Below are 18,775 nucleotides of genomic sequence, written 5' to 3'. Positions count from 1 at the left end.
ACTGTCCTGTCACCTTTGATGACTTCTGCACATATAAATCCAGGACCCTCTGTTCTTGCACTTCCCCCTTAAGAATTGTATCCTTTAATCTACATAGGCCAGGGTTTTTAAGATGGCTAGGTTTCCCTTCCCGCCATCCAAAGAGTTGGAGGGGAACACATTCCCACCAACACTGCCAGCCCCACAGTGATTTCACACTCCAATGAGCATTAATTGGCTGTAGGCAGGACTTCCACCCCTCAATCTGATTAGCCAACAGCTCTCTAGTCCCTGCAGTGACAGAAGCTGCAGTGGACAGGACGGGGACTGCAAGAGAAGTCCTGCGGTTACCGGACCTTAAGGGGGGAAGCCCTAAGTTAAAAAGAGGCTGCTGATGGAGGCAACCCCCACCACCCACCAATAAAGGCCTCAACTGGAGCAAAGGCATTTAGGCTGAGTGAGGCCTCATCTGCCCCAGCATAAAATTGCAGAGAGGTTGGAGCGTGCAGAAACACAGCAGGAAGCCCATCCGTGGAATTTTTCGCTCATCCCCCGCCAGTAGAGGAGCGTAACATTCAGACAAGTCTCCCCCGTATTATTCTGACCAAAATGAAACACATTACACTTCTCTGCATTAAATTTCACCTGCCACTTGTCCGCCCATTCCACCAACTTGTCTATGTCCTTTTGAAGTTCTACATTATCTTCCTCATGGTTCACAATGCTTCCAAGTTTTGTATCATCCGAAAATTTTGAAATTGTGTCCTGTATACCAAGATTTAGGTCATTAATATATATCAGGAAAAGCAGGGGGTCCTAACACCAACTCCTGGGGAACTCCACCATAAATTTCCCTCCAGTCCAAAAAACAACTGTTCACTCAGCCAATTTTGTTTCCATGTTGCTCCTGTCCCTTTTATTTCATGAGCTCTAACTTTGCTCACAAGTCTGTTGTGTGGCACTTTATCAAATGCTTTTGAAGTCCATGTACACCACATCAATAGCATTACTCTCATCAACCCTCTCTGCTACCTCATCAAAAAAACACAAGAAAATTAGTCAAACACATTTTTCCCAAAACAAACCCATGTTGGATTTCCTTGATTAACCTTCAATCTCCCATGTGGCTATTAATTTTGACCCTAATTATTGTTTCAAAAAGCTTCCTCATCACCAAGGTTAAACTGACTGGCCTATAGTTGCTGGACTTATCTTTACCACTTTTTGAATAAGGGTGTAACATTCTCAATTTCCCAGACCTCTGGCACCACCCCTGAGTCTAAGGAAGATTGGAAAATTATGGCCAATGCCTCCACAATTTCTACCCTCACTTCCTTCAGTAACCTTGGATGCATCCCATCCAGTCCAGGTGCCTTTTCCAATACCTCCCTCCTTATCATTTTTAAACCCTTCAAGTGTCTGAACTACTTCCTCTTTCACCAAGATTTGGGCAGCATCTTCCTTGGTAAATGACAATTTAAAACCATAGCGTTGTTTAACTGGGACCCAATGTAGGTCAGTGTGCACAAGGGTGAAAGGTGAAGAAAACTTGGTACGAATTAAGACACGGGCAGTAGAGTTTAGAATAACCTCAAGTTTATGGAGAGTAGAACTCAAGTCGATTGATAATAAAAACATGTATATGGCTTTCAGCTGAGGCAGAGTGGAGTTGGGTGATGTTACGGAAGTGGATGACATGTCTTAGTGATGACATGACTAAATGTTCGGAAGATCATCTAGGGGTCAAATATGATGCCAAGGTTGTGAAAAGTCTGGTTCCGCCTAAGACAATTGCCAGGCAGAAGGAAGGAGTGTGTAGCTAAGGAACATAGTTTGCAGCAGGAACCAAAGACAATTACTTTGGTCTTCCCAATATTTAATTGGAGGATATTTCTGCTCATCCAGTACCAGATGTCACACAAGCAGTGAGAGAGACGACATTTAGAGACAGTGGAGAACTCAAGGGAGGTGTAGTGGGATAGTGCTGGTTGCCTCCAGCATACACGTGGAAACTGATGCTGGGTTTTCGGATGATGGCACCGCAAGGCAGCATGTAGATAAGAAATAAGGAGGAGGCTAAGGATAGATCCACAGAGGATATCAGAGGTGTAAGAATGGGAAGAGAAGCCAATGCAAGTGATACACTGGCTACGATTAGATTAATAAGAGTGGAGAGGCATTGGTGGAGAATGGTGAAGTCAGCTATATCAAGGGCTGCAAACAGGTCGAGAAGTACAAGGAGAGATGGTTTACCTTTTATGCAGTCACATGGGATACCGTTTGTGACTTCGATAGGAGCCTTTTTTGTCACTATGGCAGAGACGGAAACCTAACTGGAGAGATTCAAACACTTTTTAAAATGCATTCATGGAATGTGGCCATCACTGGCTAGGCCAGCATTTATTGCCCATCCCCTGGTTGCCCTTGAGAAGGTGGTGGTGAGCTGCCTTCTTGAACCGCTGCAGTCCCATGTGGTGTAGGTACACCCACAGTGCTGTTAGGGAGGGAGTTCTAGGATTTTGACCCAGCGACAGTGAATGAACAGCGATATATTTCCGAGTCAGGATGGTGAGTGACTTGGAGGGGAATTTCCAGGTGGTGGTGTTCCCTGTGTCTGCCGCCCTTGTCCTCCTAGATAGTGGTGGTCGTGGGTTTGGAAGGAGCTATCTAAGGAACCTTGGTGAGTTCCTGCAGTGCACCTTGTAGATGACATACACTGCTGCCAATGTGCGTTGGTGGTGGAGAGAGTGAATGTTTGTGGATGGGGTGCCATGGAGTTTGAGGAACATGAAGTTTGAGGAAAGATGGACACGGGTGTGAGGTGAACAGATGTTCATGAGGTAAAAAGGAATAAAGGTCATTCTGATGAACTGAGATGAAGAAGGATGTTAGGGAGTTTGAAGGGTGTTCATATGGGGTGTAAATGCCAGCAAAGGCCAGTGAGATCGACAGCCTGTATCTGTTATGTGTTATACTTGGGCCAATGCTATTCATCTGTGCCAGCTATATAAGGGACTGCCGCTCATGAATCGGCCTCTACAGCCACAGCTGATGTTCAATGCAGAGGTGGCATACACCTTGGGCGCTGTCCATCATCTCCCAAGAATCACAGAATTGTAACGGTGTAGAAGGAGGCCATTCGGCCCATCGTGTCTGCACCGGCTCTCTGAGCATTTTAACTTAATGCCAATCTCCTGCCTTTTCCCCGTAACCCTGCCCATTGTTTCTGTTTAAATAATCATCCAATGCCCTCTTGAATGTCTTAATTGAACCTGCCTCCACCACACTTCCAGGCAGTGCATTCCAACCCCTAACTACTCATTGTGTGAAAAAGTTTTTTCTCCCCTCACATTTGCATCATTTGGAAAACACTTTAAAACTGTGCCCTCTGGTTCTCGATCCGTTTATGAGCAGGAACAGTTTCTCCCTGTCTACTCTGTCCAGACCCCTCATGATTTTGAAAGCTTCTATCAAGTCTCCTCTTAGCCTTCTCCTCTCCAAGGAAAACAGTCCCAACTTCTCCAATCTTACCTCACATCTCAAGTGTCTCATCCCTGGAACCATTCTTGTAAACCTCTTCTGCACTCTCTCCAATGTGTTCCCATCCTTCCTATAGTATGGCACCCAGAACTGTGCACAATACCCCAGCTGAGGTCTAACCAGTGTCTTATATAAGTTCAGCATAACCTCCCTGCTCTTGTCCTCTATGCCCTTATTAATGAAGCCTAGAATACTGTATACTTTAGTAACAGCTCTCTACCTGTCCTGCCACCTTTAATGAGGAGGATGGATATCATCTCTGTGGTTAATATGATACAAAAGTTATGAAACCAAGCCAGATGGATAGGAGTTAAAGCACAAATCAGCCATGATCCCATTGAATGAGGAAACAGGGTTGAAGGGTTGGCTCGATACAGAAATCGAGGCTCCCATGATTGACATCTCAAGCAAACAATCACAGGAGACGCTGAGCAATTGTGACGTCACCACAGTGCTGCGGGTGATATCCAATCATGGAATGCTTGGAAGGCGGGACAAAAAAGAGAAAGGGGCGGGTTTAAGAGCGCAGCCCAACGGGAAGAGACCTGATCTTTAAACCCCGTCCCCTTCCCGAAACCGGGGAAGGGGGGGAGGTGCAAGAGCCTGAAGTATTTTGATTGACGTTCGAATCGACCAGACAGAAGGTGCGCCTGGCATGTCAGGACGTCCGGGGAGCCGGCGCACCAATAGACAGCGAGTAGGGGCGGACCATTGCAACGAGCTAGAGCGCAGCCTCGGCGGTGCTGGCTGAAGAGCTGACGGTTGTGGCAGCCGCTCAGTCGCGAGCGGAGCAGCAGCAGCGAAACCACGACGACTCCCCCCCCTTGCCCAGGCCTCCAACGCCTTCACCCGCCCCGGCTCCAAGCACTTGGTCTGTCGCTCTGCGAAAGGTCAATCAACGGTGTCCGGCTTCCAGTCTTGAGAGCGAGGTGAAAGGCTGAAGTTTAACGTTTCTCCCTCCTCTCCCCTCTCCTCTCCCCCCGACCCTCCCCCCCGTTGTCTTGCCGACTCGATCCGTACCTTGCAGCCCGGCCGTGCCTGCTTTCCGAATTCCCTCGAGACACGCAGCCGGCGGGAGAAGCGGGCCTCCGCTGCAGCTCGGCCACCCTCCCCTTTGTTGGGGGAGGGGGGGTGGGAGCTGGTGTTGGTGAAGAGGCGAAGGCGGCCGAAACAGTGATTAAAGAACAACAACCGTCAGCGGGGCCTCGCGCCGAATCGGCGCGTCATGGGTAAGTGCTGCGCGTTTGCGTGCGTGTCGCGCGCGTGAATATGAGCGCGCGCCCCCCCCGTAGCCCCTGGCGTTGCGGGGGTGAGGGTGGCGGAGAAAAGGGGGAGACATCGCTGCGCATGCGAGAGCCCCGGTTTCGCTCCATCCCCGCCGGGCATTGTCGCGCATGCGCTCTCTCTCTCCCCCCGGGGGGGTTTACCGCACATGCGTGAGACCCAGTTGCTGCTCCCCTTCTCCCTGGCCGGACACTGCCGCGCATGCGTGTCTGAGCCGCCTTCTCCCGGGGCGAGGCGGTGCCCGCGTGCTGCTGCAGGAAGCAATTTCCGCATTGCAATTATTAACAGGCTTTGCCATAAGTGATCCACGCTGATTTACTGATGTATCCAACCACCTGCACCCCGGGTGCAAGCGGATGCAGTCACCTTTAATGTGTGTACTTTAAATCTTTTAAATCTTAATGTAGTGCGAGGATTGCTGTCTCCAGTGACTGCTGCTTCCGCTTAAACTACCAAAGAACAAAATGTCAAGGTGGGAGAAATGCTCCTCCAGTGTTACATCTGAATTTCAAGGAGGGCAGCAAAATGCAAGCATCACTTTGCTTTGTCTCCGTTCCGTCCTCTCTCTCTTTCTCTCCTCTTCTGCCCCCGCCCCCTGGCTGTATGCAGTTGTCCTTTTCCGGGCAACGTGAAGATCAATCCATTGCCAGGATGAATAAACTGCACTGTTGTGTTGACTTGTGGAGTATTGACAGCAGTTTTTACACCCTGGCTTTGTGTAGTCTTCTCTGAAGTCGGAAGTGTTGGCACTGGCTTTCAGCACCCTTTGCTGAAGGTGGGGAGACCAACCAAAGATTTGGTTCTGATTTTTTTTCTCTTGTAAGAAAGTACCCAGGTGTGTTTGTTAGATAATGGAGTCAAACATGGTTGAGATGCTTGATGCTCCCCTCTCAACTCACATTGAATAGCTACTTTGGAGAGATTTTGGTGCTTGAAGTAGATGCTTGCAGTAGAAGGGGAAGGGTGGGGCAAATCCAAAAGAACCCCATAAAGTGACATTGGAAACTTAGAAATGAGAACATTTGCTTTTTTCCTATTGAGCTACGCATCAATGCACAAAGATGATTTTTGTTAATGAAGTTTTCAGTAACCCAGCTAACTGTATGAAGGTAAAAGTAAAAGCAAAAAACTGCGGATGCTGGAAATCCAAAACAAAAATAAAAATACCTGGAAAAACTCAGCAGGTCTGGCAGCATCCACCCTCACACCTTCCTCTCCCTCCCAGAACCATGATAGGGTCCCCCTTGTCCTCACTTATCACCCCACCAGCCTCTGCATTCAAAGGATCATCCAACGCCATTTCTGCCAACTCCAGCATGATGCCAGCGGCATTCCGCAGGGATCGTTCCCTCTGGGACACCCTGGTCAGAATTGACTGGGAGATGAGCCTAGCAGGAAAGACAGTGGAACAGCAATGGCAGGAGTTTCTGGGAGTAATTTGGGAGAAACAGCAAAAATTCATCCCTAGGAAGAAGAAGCATATTAAAGGGAGGACGAGGCAACCATGGCTGACAAGGGAAGTCCAGGGATAGCATAAAAGCTAAAGACAAAGCATACAATGCGACAAAGAGCAGTGGGAAACCAGGGTATTGGGAAGTCTACAAAGACCAACAGAGGACAACTAAAAAAGAAATAAGGAGGGAGAAGATTAAATATGAGGGTAAACTAGCCAGTAATATAAAAGAAGATTGCAAGAGTTTTTTTTAGATATATAAAGGGTAAGAGAGAGGCAAACGTGGACATTGGGCCACTGGAAAATGACGCTGGAGAAGGAGTAGTGGGGAACAAAGAAATGGCAGAGGAACTGAATAGGTACTTTGCGTCAGTCTTCACGGTGGAAGACACGAGTAACATCCCCAAAGTTCAAGAGAGTCGGGGGGCAGAGGTGAGTATGGTGGCCATTACCAAGGAGAAGGTGCTAGGAAAACTGAAAGGTCTGAAGGTGGATAAATCACCTGGACCAGATGGATTACACCCCAGAGTTCTGAAGGAGATAGCTGAAGAGATAGTGGAGGCGTTAGTGGTGATCTTTCAGGAATCACTGGAGTCAGGGAGGGTCCCAGAGGACTGGAAAATCGCTAATGTAACCCCCCTGTTTAAGAAGGGAGAGAGGCAAAAGGCGGGAAATTACAGGCCGATTAGCCTGACCTAGGTCGTTGGTAAGATTTTAGAGTCCATTATTAAGGATGAGATTTCAGAATACTTGGAAGTGCATGGTAAAATAGGGCAAAGTCAGCATGGTTTCATCAAGGGGAGATCATGCCTAACAAATCTGTTAGAATTCTTTGAGGAGGTAACGAGCAGATTAGACAAAGGAGAGCCAATGGATGTTATCTACTTGGACTTCCAGAAGGCCTTTGACAAGGTGCCACACAGGAGGCTGCTCAGTAAGATAAGAGCCCATGGTATTAGAGGCAAGGTACTAGCATGGATAGAAGATTGGCTGTCTGGCAGGAGGCAGAGAGTGGGGATAAGGGGGTCCTTCTCAGGATGGTGGCCGGTGACTAGTGGAGTTCCACAGGTGTCAGTGTTGGGACCACAACTTTTCACTTTATACGTTAATGATCTAGATGAAGGAACTGAGGGCATTCTGGCTAAATTTGCAGATGATACAAAGATAGGTGGAGGGACAGATAGTATTGAGGAGGCGGGGAGGTTGCAGAAGGATTTGGACAGGTTAGGAGAATGGGTAAAGAAGTGGCAGATGGAATACAACGTGGGCAAGTGTGAGGTCATGCACTTTGGTAGGAAGAATAGAGGCATATACTATTTTCTAAATGGGAAAAGAATTCAGAAATCTGTAGTGCAAAGGGACTTGGGAGTCCTAGTCCAGGATTCTCTTAATGTTAACTTGCAGGTTGAGTCGGTAGTTAGGAAGGCAAATGCAATGTTGGCATTTATTTTGAGAGGACTAGAATATAAAAGCAGGGATGTGCTGCTGAGGCTTTACAAGTCTCTGGTCAGACCACATTTAGAATATTGTGAGCAATTTTGGGCCCCGTATCTCAGGAAGGATGTTCTGGCCCTGGAGAGGGTCCAGAGGAGGTTCATGAGAACGATCCCAGGAATGAAAGGCTTAACATATGAGGAACGTTTGAGGACTCTGGGTCTATACTCGATGGAGTTTAGAAGGATGGGGGGGGATCTGATTGAAACTTACAGAATACTGAAAGGCCTGGATAGAGTGGATGTGGGGAAGATGTTTCCATTAGTAGGAGAGACTAGGACCCTAGGGCACAGCCTCAGAGTAAAGGGAAGACCTTTTAGAACAGAGATGAGGAGGAACTTCTTTCGCCAGAGAGTGGTGAATCTATGGAATTCATTGCCTCAGAAGGCTGTGGAGGCCAGGTCATTGAGTGTATTTAAGACCGAGATAGATAGGTTCTTGATTGGTATGGGGATCAAAGGTTACGGGGAGAATGGGGTTGAGAAACTTATCAGCCATGATTGAATGGCGGAGCAGACTCGATGGGCCGAAGGGCTAATTTCTGCTCCTATGTCTTATGGTCTTATATGAAAATATTTCCCAGTTCTACAATGTGAAGATTCTTAATTGTACTTTCAGATTGAATTCAAGACTTGAATCCCACACTTGTCAATTCTACATGTTATGTATTTGAAATTCTTTGTAAAATGTAACAATGTTATTTCAAGCACAGTGCCGTTAGTTTTAGCCAGGTGTTTCTTTAGTTAGGAAATGTAATAACTGGCCTGGATTTCATGGTCAGCAGCAAAATGGTGCTGCTGTCTATAAATCTCTGTGGCATGGATTTCCTGACTCCTGACATAAGTTAAAGTTTGGTGCCAAGTTTGAGGAGGGAGGGGGGGGGCGCCTTCCAGGCATCCAACAGCAGAAGTGTTATCATGCACGTTAAACAGCCAATCATAGTTAAGTATTCTGATAGACAGCAAACCAGGAAGTAAAATACACTTGATTTTTCCTCTAAGTTTTTTTTAAAAATTAGAATTTAAATAAATGATTGGCATATATGCATGGGGTTCAGGTAAAATATAAACACAACATTGTTTGAACTTTTTTAGCATAATTGAGAAATTTAACATTTCAAGGGTTTTTACCACGGAACACCCCCCCCCCCCCCCCCCCCAGCCCCCGCCCCCAGCAACAAACAGTTGATGAACACCCACCAGGAACATTTTTTTTAAAGCCAAATCTGCTACAGTCCTGGACCAATGTCATTAAGAAAACTTGGCTAAATCCTGTACCTTATTATAGAGATGAAAAATAATTGCATCAGTATTTTCTATTCATCTAAGCTGTAGACTACCACCACACTTTTTAAGTATTAAAAGCCAAGTAAGCTGATGAACTTTTTTAAATTCATTCATGGGACGTGAGCGCCACTGGCATGCCCATAGAGATTCAATTACATTACCACTGCTGAATCCCCCACTATCAGCATCCTGCAGTTATCATTGACCAGAAAATGGACTGGACTAGCTCTATAAATACTATGGCTACAAGACCAGATCAAAGACTAGGAATCACCACCTGGAAATTCCCCTCCAAGCCACTCACCATCCTGACTTGGAAATATATTGTCGTTCCTTCACAGGGACAAGATCATGAATTCATTCCCTAACAGCACTGTGGGTTTACCTACACCACATGTTCTGCAGCAGGAGGCAGTTCACCACCACCACCTCAAGGGCAATCATGGATGGGCAATAAATGCTGGCTGAGCCAGCGAAGCCCACATCCTGTGAATGAATTTTTTAAAAATTGTTGCCCATCTCCAATTGCCCTTGAAAGGGTGGTGATGTATCTGAGAGGACCATGAGTTGGGCCAAATTTCATCATGCTGCATGTAATTTAAATCAAGGGAAATGGTAAAAGCAAAAAAATAAATTTACTGTGCATTTAGCCATGGTATTTCCTGCAATATAATACTGCATCAGTAGCTTTTTTAAAATATTCCTTTCTGCTGTACAGACACCCAATTGCATTGAACGGTTTTAAACACAAATGAAATTTTGCCCTTTGTATGGTGAATTGTATGTTCCTAGTCGGGTGTTGCACGTCATGGAATTTAATCACATTTCTGCATTATTTTTTTAATAATACACAATAGACATGAATATGCTCTGGTCCTAACATGTTAAATGATGTATTTAATCAAGATTCTCTGTCTAAAGCAGTTTAATGCACCACTGATTCACTATTATGCCATATGGATCCAGCCCTGGTTGCAAAACGTTGCACACTGTGAACTGAGGGATGAAGATAGATGTGGAGAGAAAAAGGAATAGAAAAATTGGATCCCTTTCCAGTAAGATCAATAACCTAGCAAAATTGAGCAGGTAGCCAGTTTTGTGACACCTTTTGAGTTGGGACTTGGCTGTTTCCACGCTATACTTAGTATTCTGTTTATCTAGCAACATAGTGTGCAGGGCTAGGAGGGAATTTTGAGCACAGCTGGCCAGACCCTCCATTTTGACATTAAAGAAAAAAAGCAAATAATGACACTGACCAATTTTTTTAGCCTCTTAACATTTCAGTTCCAGTTAGTTGATTTAAAGAAAATGTTAGTTTCCTCAGGAAAAATCCTCCAGCTATTTTTAAACTATATTTTTCAGAGCAATCCACGTTATAATGCCATTTTTGCTTTAATGTTTTTCATTCAGGAGATAGCATGGCCACCTTGCATCAAGTAGCCTTTTAGCAAACTGTTTGGTTCATTTTAAAAACTTGGCCGTTGAAGTAAAAGTGAAATTGTTTATTCTTAATGGTTACATCTAAAGAACACAAGAAGGCTGCCTTATATACAGGATGAACTGAAACCATGATGATCCCTTTTGAATAATTGTTATAAATTGAGCTTCACAACATTGTTGGCAAAATGTTATTTCACTCCTTTCCCCTCCAAATTTTCTCCCTCCCTTTTTACCACTATTGCAATGTACCATTGTTCAACAAGAAGGTAGCTTTTCAGCATTAATGTTGCCTTATAGACTGTTGACATGAGATCTAAGGGTCAACTGATTATTGGATTGTGTAAAGGCACATTCTGTTTCTGACCCTGTCAATACAGGCTTGAATTTTCAAATTTGGTTGGTACCTTTCATGACAAAGTAGCAAAAATAATTTTGGAGCTTGGCAAAAGGCTTAGGAAAACATTGGACCTGTCTATTTTATTTAGAAGCTTTCCCTGGCATGCTTTTTTAAAATAAAGATTTACTTGTAGCATATGAATAACCACTTTCTTCCATTTAAAACGTTCTTTAAGAATATTTACCAAGTACTTCAGTAACGTTGGGAGATCACTTGCATCCAGAACAAGGGGAATGTGAAAAGGAATGGCCTCTATCATTGCCTCCTCTTTCTGTGTATGGCCATCCTCATCCTGTTTCTGGCAATTTAAGATTCAGTTAGGCTCGCAGTGTGGCGCATTTGCCTGTATTGGAAGTTACATACATTAATACACAGGGCCTTGTTCTTTGCAGACAGAAAAAACATGTACATTGTGCCTGTTTCAGTTAAACAAAATAAGTAACCGCCATTCACTGACTCATTCCTCCGGACAATGCCTTGACCAATCAGAATCAAGCTGCCTGGTTTAAATTTCAAACAATGCTTGGCAGTTAACTGTCAGTCACCATCACTGGTGCATTCTCCATGGCACTGCTCCTTGCCAACCAATCTGCACACTCTTAACATATAGTATAAATTGTTGTCCTCCCCTTATATTGGTATTTTTGCGAGTGTCCTGATGAGTGCAAGACAAAAATCTTAGACATGTTTTTTTTCCCGCAGTACTCAAGTTCTGTACTATCAAGCGACTACTGAGATTTTTGTTAAGCAAAGGCTTTAAGGGTTAAGGAACTGAGGCAGGTCATTGGAGTTGAGATGCAGATCAGTCATGATCTACTTTAGTGGTTCCCAAACTTGCCTCTGTGATGACTTTCTGGGGGGTTTTTGAAATGATGTGAAACTTACCAAGCATTTTTGTGCAGGAAGGCTTGGTACGCGCGCGAAGCAGGAGTAGAGTACATACGTGTAGTACAGAATCGACTCGTTGTCTCATCTAGGAGCGCTTTGTGCCGGGATAGACAAAGTCTACAGTGAGAAGCCAGCATACCCATCTCACTGATTATATAGGTAAATACCTGTTTTCTGAAAGGCGTTACATACAGGACTTTAATATTAAAGCAAAATACTGCACATGCTTGAAATCTGAAATTAAAACAAAATGCTGGACATACTCAGGCCCAGCAGCATCTGTGGAGAGAGAAACAGTTAACATTTCAAATTGTGACCTTTCGTCTGATGGATGGTCAAGACCTGAAACGTGGATGGAGGGGGGCGCAGGGTCGTATTACTAATTAATTTGAAAAGGCCAAAAAAAGTTTGAGAAGCATTGATCTAGAAGTTTGAGAAGCATTGAATGGAATAACAGGCTTTAGGGGCGAGTCCTGTTTCTATCTTAACCAAATGTGCTGAATCAGAATGAATGAAGCAATCAAAGCAAAAAAAACTGCAGACGCTGGAAATCAAAAACAAAAATACCTGGAAAAACTCAGCAGGTCTGGCAGCATCTGTGGAAGGGAGCACAGTTAACGTTTCGAGTCTGCATGACTCTTCAACAGAACTAAGGAAAAATAGAAAAGGGGTGAAATATAAGCTGGTTTAAGGGGGTGGTTGGGACAAGAGAGCTGGATAGAGGGCCAATGGTTGTGAATGAAGCAATAGTTTTTTTTAAAACGTTCATTAAATAGCCCTGCATAAATACTTGTAATATTTTGTATTTAGTGTAAAGTGTAGTTAAATCTAGTTTGTTTGCAGTTTCTTCAGAACCTATGGACATGGTCACTGTGTGGTCTCTGCCAATATTACCGTCATTTTCTGTGATTGTACAGCCATGCAAATAATTTTTCTCCATGTGATTTAGTGAATGTTTATTTGATCAGGTTATTAATAAATAATTAGGTGGACATAAAGGATCTCATCCTTTAATGTTTGCTGAAGAGAGACATGTTTCCGAAGCTTTTCATTTGCACTCAGAACAAATGCAAGACTGCAAATTGCTGGAGTTTTTTGTGGAACCTTGAAATGTGCAATTTTGACTAACTTTACAAAAGACTATGCTATAAAATATTTCATTGGCTGTAAAGTTCTTTGGAGCATCCTGGTATTGTTAAAGAGAGGGATACAAATGCATTATATATTAATCAATGAAATTTGAATTTTCCAAAAATCCTGAAATCAGCCAAATGTATACTGCTGTCGATGCTTAATTACAAAGGTGTGCTCCTAAGCATGAATTGGAGATTGTAATACTTTGCAAAATTATTAAAAGGGATATATCGAATTTCTGGGGTTCCCAGTTTTGTTATGGAGTGCACTCAATTTTTATAGTGTATAGCAATTGAAGGTACAGTGCATGATTGAAGTTAGAAACTCCAGGTCGATACAAACCTAACCTATCCAACCTTTCCTCATAGGACAACCTGCCCACTCCTGGTATTAGTCTAGTAAACCTGCTCTGAACTGCTAACGCATTTACATCCTTCCTTAAATAAGGAGACCAATACTGTACACAGTACCCCAGATGTGGCCTCACCAGTGGCCTGTATAACTGAGGCATAACCTCCCTACTTTTGTAATGAATTCCCTCACAATAAATGATAACATTCTATTAGCTTTCCTAATTACTTGCTGTACCTGCGTGCTAGCCTTTTGTGATTCATGCTCTAGGACACCCGGACCACTTTGAATCTCGGAGGTGAGTTTAGAAGAGTAAGAGGCAACTTGATTGAGACCATTACTATCTGGGGGGTCTTGACAGAGTGGAAGTGGAGAGGACGTTTCCTCTTGTGTGAAAATCTGGAATTAGGGGGTCACTATTTTTAAAAATAATGGGTTGCCCATTTGAGACAGATATGAGGAGAAATTTATTTGAGGAACTCTTCCTCAAAAGGCGGTAGAAGCAGAGTCTTTGAATATTTTTAAGACAAAGCTAGATAGATTCTTGATTAACAAGGAGGTGAAAGCTTATTTGGGGTAGACAGGAATGTGGAGTGGAAGTTACAATCAGCTCAGTCATGATCTTATTGAACGGCGGAGCAGGCTTGAGGGGCCATAGCCTGCTGTTGCTCCTAATTCGTATGTACATATGACATCAAAAGTGGTCTGCTGGGTAGCTTAACAAATTGGGCAAGTGATAGTTCACTGCCCTGAGGGAATGGTGATTTTTTTCGCATAAAGAGGTTTGCTCGTGCTTCTCAAAATCTGCCTCCCACATACACATGGGTGTATAAAATGCAGTGAATAGACTAATTAGTTCTAATGTGAAACACAAGGGAATTTGTATAATCAGACCAGAGACCTGAGTTGTCTATTGGTCTTTGTCTATTGGTTTTTATGGCCTTGGTTTTTTTTTAGTCCCTTATGCTGTCAAAGGTGTCTTGTGGATATACTGCAACAGACCAAGATGGCACTGTTACATAATCATTGATCGATGCAAGTTGCTATATTTCTCGTGATAATGCTACAATTTGTAATTTTTTTTTAGTATTATAAATTACCAAGGAAACTGCTAACTGACAAGTTATTCAATCCCACACAGTTCACTGTGAAGATGTTGGTGTGGCTGATCGAAATCTGGATCATTTGAAATACCAGATAATGAGAACAATTGTTGTTTTGCTTAGCCTACTTGTACAGTTTTAAAAAGGGTTACTTTTTAAGTGTTCATTTATATGAAAGGGGGAACCAGGAATGCAAAATTGATTTTTTTTTCTTTTAAAAATCACTTGTTGGGAGGAGTAAAGAAATTCGCTTTGTTATTTATTTGCCTTTTAATGACTGCTGTTGCAGTTTCTACATTGTTAGGATTCCAAAGAAAGAACTTGCATTTGTATGATGTCTTTTGCAATTGCAGGACGTCCCAAAACTGTTTATAGCCAATGAAGCACTTTTGAATTGTGGTCACTGTTGTAATGTAGAAAATGCGACAGCAATTTCTTCACAGCAAGGTCCCACAAACAATAATGGCCAATTAATCTGTTTAAGTGATACTATAATAAAGTATTAGTATTGTTAAAAATCATGTGTTTTGGGAAAGTATTGATTAATGGCGACGTTTGATAATTCATTAAGGTTCAAACTAAAATTAAATGGGAGTACAGTTCAGACATCTTGTGAATCAATAACAGCTCTTTTCCTCATTGTCTAATTCTCCAGCACCTTTACAATGTAACCTGAGGTCATATTATGATCCCTGTAGAAACCAATAACTTCTAAAAAGATATTTGAATTTCCAGTGACTGACTGGATCCAAGGACCACATAACAAGGTTTCAAATTATTAAGACTTTTACTGCAATAAACAATCTAAAACTGGAACAAAAATACCTGGAAAAACTCAGCAGATCTGGCAGCATCTGTGGAGAGGAGCACAGTTAACGTTTCGAGTCCGCATGACTCTTGAACAGAACTAAGGAAAAATAGAAAAGGGGTGAAATATAAGCTGGTTTAAGGTGGGGGGGTGGTGGTGGGACAAGTAGAGCTGGATAGAGGGCCAGTGATAGGTGGAGATAACCAAAAGATGTCTCAGACAAAAGGACAAAGTGTTGAAGGTGGTGATATTATCTAAAGGAATGTGCTAATTAAGGGTAGAAAGCAGGACAAGCAAGGTACAGATAGCCCTAGTGGGGTGGGGTGAAGGAATCGAAAAAGGCTAAAAGGTAGAAATAAAACAATGGATGGAAATCTAAAACTGGCATTGCCTAAATTCCCTGCAGTAGGCAACTTACTCTAAATTACAGAAACAATCCCCCATTTAACTTCTAAATGACCAAAAATCCCATTCTATGAGTTTACTTTGCTTTTTTTTCCTTAAGTGAACACTTCATTCCCAGGAACCATTTCAAAGCTATTCTCAGCTCCTGATGGCTTGCTTCCTTTTTCTTTTCCCAGCCAGATAACTTCTAATCCCCAAACTGGCATTCACAGTGAGGGTTACCCTGAAGATTCCTTCCTCTAGCCAAAGCTAGGTGAATCTTCCAGCCCTGTTTAAATCCTCACAAATTTAGTCACTTCAATCCGAGCACGAGCTTCCACCTGTATACTGCGTGACGAACAATAGAAACTAGCTGCCTCTATCTTTCCTCCCCCTCCCCCTCTCATATGTTTTTGCAGACTGACCATGTCTAAGGTTCAGGGATCTTTTTGGAAAACCTGCAACCCGATCCTACAAAGGCTTCCTATGGACTTCTCCCTTTCCAAAGTCTACCTCTATGGCAGCATGAATCACTTGGGCCTTGTATCCAGGGAGAAATGCTAATTAGCTACCCTTTAGACCCCCCCAAACTTCACTCTATCTTGAGGTAGCTTAACGTATAACCATTTACAAAATCTGACATTCCTAACACCTCCCTATGAGACTTGGAGACTAAGTTTACCCAGAGGCAGCACAGGTGCTCTTGCCATTGTCTGTAGGTGTGCATATGTTACACCTTTTCAATAAAACAATCAAGCCACTAACATTGTTCTCGAGCAGAATTCAGAGCAGGTCACATGACCCCCTTCATTCATCCATTTTGCCCTACAGTCCCAAAACATAACACTCATTCCTGGAATGAGCTTGTATCCAATGGAGTTTAGAAGAATTAGAGGCGATCTTTGTGAAACATATGAGAGGGCTTAACAGGATACTAAAAGGATCTTTCCCCTTGTGGGAGAGACCAGAACTATGGGACACAATTTAAGAATAAGGGCTCTCCCATTTAAGATGGAGATGAGAATTTTTTTTGAGGGGCATGTCTGTGGAACACTCTTCCCTGGAGGCACAGAGGTGAGGTCATTGAATATTTTTAAGGCATAGGTAGATTGACTTTCTTGTTAGTCAAGACTCTAAGGGTATCGGGGTGGGGCACGGTGGGTAGGCAGGAACATGGAGTTGAGGCCACAATTGGATCAGCCATTATCTTATTGAATGGCAGAGCAGGCTTGAGGGGCAGAATGGCCTACTCTTAATTCGTATGACTGTAACAATCTTATAAACTTTATTTGTAATGCCAATCATGCACGCACAATAGCTAGAGATCCCAGGCCCACCTGCCTGTTCTTGGACAGTCACCAGGCTATGTTCTCTTCAAGTGTCTTATGCCTCTTCAGCAACCCATGCCTCTGCCATTGGACACTATTCCCCAGCCAACCTCCTCTACCATTGTCCCACAATTGACTTCCTTTTGGTTACCTTCTTTAATCCCATTCTGGGGTCTTCCGCCCCCTTGATCACTTCCCATCCAACTTCACACTGTTATCCTTTTTAGTCCTTATGCTAATTTGAAAGCTCTTTCAAAGAATTGGCATATGCACAATGGGCTGAATGGCCTCCTGTGTTGTAATATGTTATGCTTTCCAGAATCTTTGATGGTTGCCTTTGCATTGAATCCATTCGTCACTTCAAAACCAGCATTGTCCCACACTTGACCCATGCATTCTCTCAATTTACTATGTTGTATCTAATCTCCCCTCATTTTCCAGGGCCTTTGAACTTCCAAATTCTCCACAGCTCCCTTTTTAAAAATTCTCCAACCAGTTTCATTGACCTGGTAAAAATTACTAACGATATCTCTGTCACTTGTGGTGCATTAACCCTCCTTGTCCTTCTCAGTGACATTCATTGGGTCGATCACGTCATTGTCCTTGACGCCACTTCTGAGCAGTCGTGTGGTTTTGTCCTTATTTATCCCAGTGCAATGCCAGTGACGCTTTCTCTTCTCTGCAGCAAAATTCCCTCTGAACTTTCCCATGGATCCAGCCTTGATTCTCTCCTCTACCTAATCCACAAGCTGCCCCTCAATGGTATCACCTATATACACAGGTTCACTGTCCAGCTTAACTCCCTGACCCTTGATCCATTGATCTTTTTGACATTATCATTGAGACAGAATCTACTCTTAATAAAATATTAAGCAAACTTGAATCCATTGTTTTCGGCCCTGCCAACAGCCGCACCTTCTTACCAGTAACTCCTGGCTCAAACGGCAGCTGATTATTTCAAACCTTGGTGTCTTCTTCAAACCAGAACTGAGATTGTAACTTTCATAATTTTGACATCACCAAAACCATTTAATCTCAGTATCACAGTATCTTCTGCCTCCACCTGTACCTAACCCCCATGGTTACTGAAACGCTTATCCACCTTTTTTGTCACCGATTCGAATGTTTTCTCCACTGCACCACTTACTGGTTTCTTGAGCTGCACCCTTCATGAGTTGCAACTTGTACAAAAATTCTACCCATGCTTCACATTCTGTCCTGTGCTAAATTCTCCTTGCCCACCAGCTCTGCCTTTGCTGAACTACACTGGCCCCCTGTTCCCCAGCATATCAAACGTTTAAATGCTCGTTCTTTGCAAATTGTCTCATTCCACCTGAATTCTCCAACTCTCTTCAGCTTTTTGCTGTCCATTTCCATGACCCTGGCTTTCATGCATTTCCCCCATCTGTTTGCTGAAGACTTCCTCAGAAATGGTGGAGCAATTTCAGTCCTGCTGTCTGGAATTCTTTTCCCAATCCCCTCTGCCACTCCATTTTTCTCCACTTTTTAAAAGAAAATCCTTCTGAAAAACACACTTTCAACCAAGTCTTGTCACCACATAGAATTTCCGCTTGCAGTCTTGATGCTGACAGTCTTGTCCAAAGGTATTTTACTAAGAAATTAAGTGCTATATAAATGAGTTGTTGTAATCTGACGGACATTGTTGCATGAATTATGCCACCTGTTCATAGTTCATATTCTAATATAAGACTACCATATGAAAATCACACTGTAAACATGATTTGTTGATATGCCATTGTCCTTAGACTCTTAAAAATGAATTTGATCAAAAATAATCGGTAATAATAATAATAATGTGGTTTTACTTCTACCTTAAACAAGTGGTGAAACAACTAATCAGCTTTCTTGCAAAGAGTATTTGAACAGCATTCAGAGATACTGATGC

The 18,775-nt window shown here is 43.3% G+C and overlaps 1 protein-coding gene across 2 annotated transcripts in view; it reads left to right on the top strand.

Moving 5' to 3' along the window:
- The first annotated feature begins 4,234 nt into the window (after positions 1-4,234).
- Positions 4,235-18,775, top strand: part of rap1gds1 (RAP1, GTP-GDP dissociation stimulator 1) — an 88,796-nt gene continuing 74,255 nt past the window's right edge. The window contains exon 1 of one of the 2 annotated variants that reach the window (XM_078569670.1): positions 4,235-4,748. In XM_078569670.1, the coding sequence (XP_078425796.1) occupies positions 4,745-4,748 (4 nt within the window). In that variant the 5' untranslated portion in view covers positions 4,235-4,744. The remainder of the gene's footprint in view (positions 4,749-18,775) is intronic. The other variant, XM_078569620.1, reaches the window with a different exon arrangement.

The sequence above is a fragment of the Cetorhinus maximus genome, chromosome 1 (genome assembly GCF_964194155.1).
Source record: "Cetorhinus maximus chromosome 1, sCetMax3.hap1.1, whole genome shotgun sequence".
NCBI lineage: Eukaryota > Metazoa > Chordata > Chondrichthyes > Lamniformes > Cetorhinidae > Cetorhinus > Cetorhinus maximus.
The sequence above is the reverse complement of the archived record's forward strand: the minus strand, read 5'-3'. Positions and strand labels throughout refer to the sequence as shown.